The sequence below is a fragment of the Ipomoea triloba genome, chromosome 8 (assembly GCF_003576645.1).
Source record: "Ipomoea triloba cultivar NCNSP0323 chromosome 8, ASM357664v1".
Classification (NCBI taxonomy): domain Eukaryota; kingdom Viridiplantae; phylum Streptophyta; class Magnoliopsida; order Solanales; family Convolvulaceae; genus Ipomoea; species Ipomoea triloba.
Genome location: NC_044923.1, coordinates 5929796 through 5939996, shown reverse-complemented (window position 1 = coordinate 5939996; position 10201 = coordinate 5929796). Strand labels below are relative to the sequence as shown.

Below are 10201 nucleotides of genomic sequence, written 5' to 3'. Positions count from 1 at the left end.
AAAAAAAAAAAAAAAAAAAAAAAAAAAAAAAAAAAAAAACCACATATTTTTTGTGTAACATTTAACTTTATTATGTAAACATATATATGTTTTTAATTTTAGAATTGTTTTTTTTAATCTTTTAAAAAAGAATTGGTTTTTAAAATTATTTTCTTTAATATATTTTAATATATTAATCATTGTTGTAAAATAATGAAGAACATATCAAAGCGAGCCGATCCGATTAAGGAACACTGTGTGTAATATGACGAACACGAAAACTCTCTCTAGCCAACGGTCATCTGAAGATCTCGATCTGCTTGAACGTAGCACGAAAAAATCCAAGCACATTGCACGCGGCCCTGCCGATTCAGCAATGGAGATTGTGGAAGAGACGCCGCAGTCCAGCGGGATTGGAAACGATGAGATGGAATCGGTGGAGGTGGTAGCGGAAACACCCATCGGTGATCAAGGGGCGATCGGCCATAACGGACCTGCTTCAGATCAGGCGGAGGCGGTCCCGGCTACCTCTGATGTGGGGAGGGATGGTCAAACTACTGTGCGGATCGCGGAAGAAGAACCTGCGATTCCACATGGTGGCGTTCCGGCGCGATCATACCTTGACACGGTTGTTGGGACAGGAACAGGTACGACCCCGTTTTTGCTAGCGGAGCCTGGGGAGAACGGAATTGAGGACAGCGATGATGAAACAGAGAACATTGATGAGGATGAGGATCCCACTTGCCCTACCATCAGGTTGTCTGCAAAGGAGAAGGAGAGGATCCGGGAACCTTGGAGACAAACGCTGATCTTGAAAGTGATGGGGCGCAAGGTGGGCTATGCCTATCTGTTGCGCAGGTTGGTTTCGATGTGGCGTCCGAAGGGTCGGATGGAACTCATTGCCCTCGACAACGACTATTTCCTCGCCAAATTCGGGATGCGTGAAGACCTGGAATACGCAAAGTACGAAGGCCCATGGATGATCCTCGATCACTATTTGATCGTGAAGGAATGGGTGCCTAACTTTGACCCGATCTCGGACACCACGGAGAAGGTCTTAGTCTGGGTGCGATTCCCCAGTTTGCCGGTGGAATACTATAACCTGTTGTGTTTACGGAAGGTTGGGAATAAACTAGGGCGCACCATACGGGTGGATCATACCACGAGCTTGGTGTCTAAGGGGAAGTTCGCAAGGGTGTGTGTCGAAATTGACATTACTAAGCCTTTGGTGTCGCGCTTCACTTTGGAGGGCAGGGTATGGCATGTGGCGTATGAAGGCATCCATCTTGTTTGTTTCTCGTGTGGTTTATATGGACACCGCCTGGAGTCTTGCCCGACGTGTCCGAAGGAGGTTGGGGAAGAGGCAACTGCCCGAGTTAACGAGGAGGCTGCGGGTGCTCGCGATCGCAGTCGGGGCCGATCTGGGGAGAACGATGGCGGCGCCGAGGAGAGGAGGGTGCCTTTGGCGGGCAATCGCCCGTATGGATCGTGGATGATAGTTACTAGAAAGGAACGTAGACAACAGGGGCGACCAGCTGGTCAGAGTCGTCCGGTTGAGGCAGCTGCGCAAGGATCGTCTGGTGGACGCCAGAAGGAAATTCCTAATGGAAATGGTTCACGGTTTGCTCTGTTGGGGAATGACGACGAGCAGGAAGGGAATGAGAGCAGGCTGAAACGGTTACTTTGGGGGGTCATCAGAGTAGAGCGCAGCCAGCGGGTCTGGGTGGGAGATCCAGAAGATCCAATGTGATCGCAAGCGAAAAGCAGATCCAGAATGAGGTTCACACTCCTCGCGCGGTACCAACGAAAGAGAAAGATTTGTCGACGGGGAGGCGATCTTCTGGGGCATGTTCCAGACGTGTGGCTGAGGAGGATGAACATGTGGTGATTCGTGGGAAACAGGGAGGAAAGGTCACTAGCACTACAATTGTTCACATTGACGATACTGATGACTCTGGAGTGAACGACGTCCCTGTCATGAACCAACCAACGTCTGAGCATCATGCGGACCCTCCGGGAGCGCTGGATGAGGAGGGGGACGTCATAATGGACGTGGATAATTTGCAAAAGGCCGTGGGGGATGACGGGGGTGACGCACGCCCGTCCGTCTAGTTTTTGTTTTTTGTGTTTGTTTTTTGGTTTCCCTTTGTTTTTGTTTTTCTGTTCCTTTTCTTATGAATATTGTTATATGGAACTGCCAAGGAGCTGGTGGAAGAGGATTTCACCGCGTCCTTAAGACCCTTCTTCAAACTCACAAGCCGGCAATTCTCGGCCTTGTTGAGCCTAAAGTTTCGGGATCCCAGGCTAATGCCATTTGTGCTAAGCTAGGTTTCTCGGATTGGGTATGGGTTGAGGCTTTTGGCTTCAGTGGGGGGATTTGGGTGTTATGGAACGATTCTTTGCATGTATCCGTTATTCACACCCATCCCCAATTCGTTTTATTGCAGATCCACACGCCGGGTCAGACTCCGTGGTTTTTCGCAGCTGTATATGGGAGCCCAACGCACCACCTCCGTAGGAGGTTATGGTCGGAGTTAAGCTTAGAGAAACGGGGACTCACAGGGCCATGGATGGTGGCAGGGGACTTCAACTCAGTTGTTAACCAAGCCGAGACATCCAACTACACAGCCTTCTCCATGCAACGCAGTTCGGATTTTGTGGATTGGATCCATCGGGAAGGCCTTGTGGATATGGGGTTTAACGGGCCAAAATTCACGTGGAACAAAGGTAATTCAACAGGACCGGCCAAGGGGGCGAGGTTGGACAGAGCTATGTGCAATGTTAGTTGGAGAAATCACTACCCCGAGGCCACGGTTTCGCACCTTCCGCGAGTGTCATCGGATCATGCACCGATTCTCATTCGTTTGGCCGGAGATGGATCTAATCGAAGTCAACCAACTTTTAAGTTTCAGGCAGCCTGGCTAACTTCGGAACACCTTCCGGAGATCGTGCACCGAACTTGGCGTGCGGATCAGGATATTCAGGAAAATATCCCACGTATGACTACGATGCTTAAGAACTGGAATAAGGAGGTTTTTGGTAATGTTTTTCATCGGAAAAAAGTTGTTCTTGCTCGTTTAGGGGGGGTTAAGAAACATCTTTCCCAGTCGTATCACAATGGGCTCGCCAAACTCGAGAAGAAACTTCTGGAGGAATATCACGAGATCCTGTACCAAGAGGAGCTTGTGTGGTTCCAACGATCGAGAGAGCAGTGGATTGTGTCCGGGGATCGGAATACAGCCTACTACCATGCCGCCGCTACTATGCGAAGAAGTCGTAATACGATCAAAAGCCTACAAGCTGAAAACGGGGATTGGATTACTGAGGCGGACACCTTGAAGACATATGTTCGCGACTATTATATCGAGATTTTCTCTCGCGAAAGGGATACAGCGCAGAGCGTATCGCTAGAGGGCACTTTTCCATCGCTGAACAGTGCTGATTGGGAGTTTCTGAACTCCGATATTCAAATGGAGGAGGTGCATAGCGCAGTCTCGGACATGGCGCCGTTTAAGGCTCCGGGCCCTGACGGTTTGCATGCGGCTTTTTACCAACGTATGTGGGATACGGTTGGGCCTAGTTTATATCGGCTTGTTAAGGATGCTTTTCGCCTTGGGTGTTTGCCGGAGGGTCTTAACGATACCCTCATTACCCTGATTCCCAAGACTGAGAATCTGGAAACTATTAAACATTTCCGACCGATCAGCCTGTGTAATGTGAGCTATAAGGTCATAACAAAAACCATTACCAATCGTCTAAAGCAGGTTTTGCCAAGGATTGTCAGTCCTTTGCAAAGTTCCTTTGTTCCAGGACGACATATTTCGGATAATGTTATCATCTATCAAGAAGTCATGCACACGATGCGAGTGAAGCGGGGAACCACGGGGTTAATGGCCATCAAATTAGACCTTGAAAAGGCGTATGATCGGTTGTCTTGGGAGTTCATACGGAATACTCTGTAGGAAATTGGATTTAGTATATCTTGGATTTCGGTTATTATGGAGTGTGTGGAAACTCCCCGGATGTCTATTCTCTGGAACGGGGAGAGACTGCGGCAGTTTTCCCCGGAGAGGGGCGTTAGACAGGGTGATGCGATGTCTCCAGCACTCTTTGTGATGTGTCTTGAAAAGCTTAGCCAGATGATTTCTTACAAAGTCGGCGTCGGGAGCTGGAAAGGGATCAAGCTAGCGTCGAAGGGCCCAACTTTGTCTCACCTTTGCTTTGCGGACGACATAATTCTTTTTTATGAGGCTTCGTTGGAGCAGGCGGGCATTATTAGTGAATGCCTCAACCGGTTTTGTGTGGCTTTGGGCCAAAAGATAAGCTATAACAAATCTCAGATTTATTTTTCTAAGAATACTGATTCTATTCTTGCGCAGGATATTGCGGATATGCTCAACATTGCGCGGACGGAGGATCTGGGGAAATACCTCGGGGTACCATCCATCCACGGAAGGGTGACGTGCGGCACTTTCAGTAGCCTGTTAGAAAGAATGAACACACGGCTAGAGGGCTGGAAGGCCAGACTTCTTTCAACGCCTGGGAGAGTAGTTTTAGCGAAGTCGGTTCTGAACGCCATTCCTTTCTACACCATGCAAACCATCGTTTTGCCGAAGGGGATTTGCAATGAAATTGAAAAGCGAATGCGGCGTTTTATTTGGGGTACCACGGAAACTGGCTCTAACAAGACTAGTCTCGTTAATTGGGAGACCGTAACGAGGCCCAAGGAGGAGGGTGGTTTAGGCATACGAAGGATATAGGAGCTCAACATGACATGCATGGCAAAGTTACGATGGCGCCTAAGGCAGGAGGAAAATACCTTGTGGGCACAGACCTTGTTGAGTAAGTACAATAACCCGACTCAGGGAATCCATGGCAAGGTCTCGAATGCTTGGAAGGGCATTGTCGCGGCAACTCCAATGGTGGAAAATGGGACGCTCAAGATCGTTCGGAACGGACGTAATACTCGCTTCTGGATGGACACCTGGATTGGCAATGGTCCTTTATATGATAATTTGCAGGGGCGGATAAGTCTCCCGGAGTTGTATGCTAATGTTGTAGATTATTGGGAGGAAGGCCGAGGCTGGAAGTGGGAACTCCTGAACGATCGGATCCTTGAGGACGTGGCGCATAATCTAGCATGTTTTGTCCTTTCGGAAGACTCAGATATTGGGGACGGTATAGGATGGCGATGGGATAAAGTACCTATGCGATTATGCATGTTCTTGTGGTTGGTCAAGCATGGTCGCGTGCTAACGAATGTGGAGAGAGCTAAGCCCGGTATGACTTCTAACACCATATGTTCTTTTTGTGCAGGACAGGCGGAAGACTTCAACCACCTCTTTAGGACGTGTTCGGAGGCAAGACCGTTATGGGAGGCGGCACTGGGACGGCGGAAAGCGGAGCAGTTGGCTCGACTTGATTGGGATGCGTGGTTTGCTGCCAACCTCAAGGGAGATAGTCGCATGGGGTTTGAGAGGAATTGGCCCGAGAACTTTGCTATACGAATCTGGTTGATATGGAAGTGGCGCAATGACAAAGTGTTCAATGATCGGAGCACTGCGATTGAGGATAAATGCAGTTGGATTACAAGACAAATCACGGAGATTGCTAGTGCTTTTGCCAAGCCTCCCAGCCCGGGACCGAGCACTGGACGCCCTGTTGATGTGCAAGTCCAATGGAACAAACCGCCTGCTGGATGGATTAAGTTAAACGTAGATGGAAGCTGTGACATAACCACCGGCCGAGCTACGTGTGGAGGAGTGCTTCGGGATTGCGGTGGCAATTGGATTGGCGGTTTTATGTTTAATATTGGTCGATGTTCGAGTGCAGAGGCGGAGGAATGGGGTGTTCTCCAGGGTATTCAAGTGGCTCTAAATGCGGGTGTTGGGAACCTTATTGTCGAAAGCGATTCAAAGACTACCATAGACTCCATGAGAGACGGTCGTAAGGTGCCGAACCATCCTAACAATATCATTTCTCGGTGTATTGGGAGGGCGAGAAATTTCAACAACATCACCTTCCGACATGTCTTTAGAGAGCAAAACCAAGTGGCAGACAAGCTTGCCAAGCAGGCACGGTCGCAATTGAGAGGCGTTACTATGTGTATCAATGCGCCTTATGGGCTGAGAGACATGATCGAGAACGAGAAATTAGGAGCTGTTTATTATCGAAGGGTCGTTAGGACCACGAGTGCTTGAGTTTGTTGCGGGTGTCCCCCTCCTCCTTTATCAAAAAAAAATGAAGAACATAGAGAAAACTAAGAAATAAGGGAGAAGAAAGAAGAAGAATTGCAACTCATTAAACTGCAGGTTACCCTTTCATTGATCATTTTGCTTTACATATATGCATACATTATACTAACCACTCCATAATAACTACTTCATAATACAATACTAAATAATCGAGAAAGTGGGATAGTGGATAGATAGTAGAATAATGACCATAACTTTGTTTTCAAAAAAAAAATGACCATAACTTAATATTTATAACACTTCTCCTTAGCCATTATCTAACCATACTTCATAATATAATACTAATACTAAAACTTCGCTAATAAAACCATGTGAAAAAAACCTAGTCAAGGAAAAGAGTACAAAGAGTATGTGAAATCATGTGTTACACCGGTTGCCTCATTAAAAACCTTAGTCTAACTAAACCCAATGGGAAGAAACTTAGCCAAGGAAAAAAGAGTACAACCATAAGTCTTCAGGGCATAATCTTTATGATTTTAAAGGTCTTCAAGAATACACATTCAAGTACATCTAGAGGTTGTCGCTCCCCTAAAGACAACAACCTTCCAAACTCATCCATCGAAAACATACTTTCAAAAATAGATGTAGGCACGGGCTTAGTGAACAAATATGCCAGATTGTCACTAGAGTGAAAATTTATACAATAAAATTAAATGGAGCGATACTAGAATCGTACATCGAAGGATGATATCCGGAGGGTACATTTCAAAAGTTCACTACGGAAAAAACTCATACCTTTCGGTAAAACACCAAAATGTCCACTTCGAGGACCAATTTCTTTGATTTCCAATATCAAATGGCCTACTTTGAGAATCAATTTCTCATTTATGCAACACAAGCTTTATTATTTCCATATAGAACATTGGTGGTAATTCACAACAAAACCAGTTTGGAATATAGCATTATGGGGATCAAATCAATAACTAAGTATCCAAGTAGCTCACCCAAAAAAAAAAAAAAAAAAAAAATTCATATGTAGGTTTCTTACATAAATGCCAAATCTTCGTATCTCAAAGATACCAAAGGATAGTGACTGCGAGTTTCTTTCGACACTCAAAAAAATACTTGAAAATAGTGGTGATCGTTTCGAAATTTTTTTTTTCACGAGTCCGATTTGGTTTCGATTTTGAAAAAAATGAAACCATTCGATTTCAAATTTTAGTTCGGTTTGGTTTTGAGAACTCAAATCCCTAGCTAATTCTCTTGCGCACATAATTATTTATTTATTTTCACTAATAATTTAAATTTGAAAATCTAAACAACAATTCCACAATACATATTTCAAATTTCTCAATCTAAAAGATGTCCAAACCGAACCGACTTCTTCACATACCATCCAAACCAAACCGAAACCATTCGATTTATAAAATATAATAAAACCAATCGATTTTTAATAATAACTCAAAGCCTAACCATTTAGTTTGGTTTCAGTTCGATTCTGCTAATACGAACCGAGATGCTCATCCCTACTTAAAGTGTTGGTATTTGTTTGGTATTGTAAACTTGGTATGAGTTAATACAAAACTAGAGTGTCTTAGTTTTGGACTTTTGGTATAGCCAATAATTTTCCCTGTAGCATAATAACCATTTTTTTAATTTTTAAATAATCCCTTTCTGGTTAAACAAACCCGTAATTTAATTAGATGTTATCATTCAACAGCCCGTCTAGCTCAGTTGGTAGAGCGCAAGGCTCTTAACCTTGTGGTCGTGGGTTCGAGCCCCACGGTGGGCGATTTTGTTTTACCTTCGTTATCAAGTGTCAAAGGGTGTGGTAACAGTATTATTCATTATTAACTGTCTGGAGCCTGTGCTGACAGTTTATTAGCATAGCAACACTGTCTACATATTAGCATTGAACTCCAGTCTGAACTCTTTCCCAACCGGTATTGCCATTCCTGAAACTTCCACCACAGTAAACTCTTCACCCACTCTGATATCTGCCAACATTCTGCGGCTTTGTTTCCATCCTGATCCCATTTTTGGGCCAAGTTTATAGCTGTTCAGGTGGCTTACATGCTTCAAACCCAGAAATGTCACTTTTTCAATGACCCATTTCTTGGATAATGCAAACTCTGCATTTGTCACTTTTGATTCAACCACGACTGTGTTCCCAACACTGTTGCTGCTGAATTTTACTAGCGTCCACCTCCCTCCCGCAATTCCCATCTCCACTTCCTCCCCGTCGTCTAGGAATAGCTCTCCAGTGCTGTTCTCGCTGCTGCTCAGAACGACTAGGAGTTTGAATGCTGTTTCCCGAGCAACTTCTGTTGTCATTGCCTCCCCTTGCATAGCCAATATGTTGCCTTCGCGAACATGTACATTTATGTGATCAGGTAGTGCCTCTAATGTGATGTATTTTCCTTGATTTGAACTCACTGAATGGGAGTAATTGAAGAGATCAAACCAGACTCCAGCTGGAAAATATGCGTCGACTGAGTTTTCTCCTGGTTTCAATACAGGCGAGATCATGACACCCTTACCAAGAAGAAACTGTGAACTAATATCATATGTGTTGGTGTCTTGAGGGAATGAGAAGAAAAGAGGGCGTGCAATTGGAGTTCCTTTCATGTGAGCTTCATACATCAGTGTGTAAAAATATGGAAGTAACTGGTAACGGAGTGAAAGCACCTTCTTAGCTGTAGCAGCAACCGAATCCCAAACATAGAGTTCCTGACGGATTGAATCCTTTTCAGAGTGGTCTCTTGCAAACGGATAAAAAGCCCCAAGCTGCATTAAAATTTACTTCTTTGAGAATAAAGTAATCAAAATCATACTTTATAGGAACAGGATAAGAAGACAAATGTTAACCATTCAGTTTAAAAGCCACATTCCCACTACTTCTTATAGAACTGGTTTTCCTTATGAATTGAAGCAGACAATATTGACATTCTAATAAAGTGGTTTCTTTAGTTAAAGAAACAATAAAACCAGTGAATTGGTACCTGAATCCATCGTCGACAGAGTTCTTCAGTTGTGTTTCCGGAGAATCCACATATATCTGCCCCAACCATTGGTATCGCAAACAATCCAGAATTTAAAATACTAGGAATGGAATACGCCAAGTCATTCCAAGTAGCAGCATTGTCTCCAGTCCAATGTGCAGTGTATTTCCCAGAGCCAGGAAATGTTGATCTAGCAAGTATAAATGGCCTTTTACTGGTGATTTTCACCAACGCAGCGTTTGTTGCTTTGGACTCTAAAAATCCATAGAGGTTGTGGGCATTATACTCTGTGATATTACCGAAATGCACAGCAGTAGCTCGAACTGTATTATGATTTATTGGTGCTTTAGTTCCCCAATTGTTGATCTTGTAAGGAGGATCTTCAAGGGTAGATGGAGCGACGGGCGAAGATATGAAATTTGATAACTCATTCATGTCAAGCCAAATGCCATCTATAGGGAGTTGGCTGTGGAACTTGTTTATTTCATTGCTCCAGAAGATTCCACAAGATGGATTCAGAAAATCAGGATAGTAAACATCTCCTGGCCAAACAACTCCTTTATATGGCTTATTATCATGCTTTATGAAGATGTCAGCTGCCATCCCTCTGATGTAAGTCCCATAAGTATCATTAATATTAATACCTGCGATAAAGTAGTATGATCATTATACTAATTTTTATTCTTTATAATTTGTGAGGGTAGGTAGGTAAGGGATGTTTCAATTCAATCAAGCACATAATACTAACATACTAGTTTACCTGGATCAATTATTAGCACATATTTTTGACCATTTTGATGAAGCCTATCAACAAAATTCTTCATCAGGTCCAAAGGAAAGTTAATTGGATCTAGTGTAAAATCCTTGAAAGCATCCATGTAATCAATATCAGTCCACATAACTTCCAAAGGAATTCCAGCTTTTGCATAATTAGCAACTACATTTTCAATATCATACACACTTTTGTAACCCCATTTGCACTGGTGGAAACCTGCATCCATTAACAAAAAAAAAAAAAAAAAAAAA

General features: G+C 44.0%; 1 protein-coding gene and 1 non-coding gene across 2 annotated transcripts in view; one reads left to right on the top strand and one right to left on the bottom strand.

Annotated features, from left to right (window-relative positions):
• The first annotated feature begins 7892 nt into the window (after positions 1-7892).
• On the top strand, positions 7893-7965 carry TRNAK-CUU. Its single transcript has one exon. It is a non-coding gene; the product is annotated as a tRNA-Lys (tRNA).
• A 20-nt stretch (positions 7966-7985) lies between these two features.
• Positions 7986-10201, bottom strand: part of LOC116027447 (alpha-glucosidase-like) — a 3915-nt gene continuing 1699 nt past the window's right edge. Inside the window, exons 3-5 of the mRNA XM_031269084.1 lie at positions 9936-10166; positions 9176-9819; positions 7986-8960 (exon numbers count right to left, since the gene is read on the bottom strand). Of these exons, the coding sequence (XP_031124944.1) occupies positions 8073-8960; positions 9176-9819; positions 9936-10166 (1763 nt within the window). The 3' untranslated portion in view covers positions 7986-8072. The remainder of the gene's footprint in view (positions 8961-9175; positions 9820-9935; positions 10167-10201) is intronic.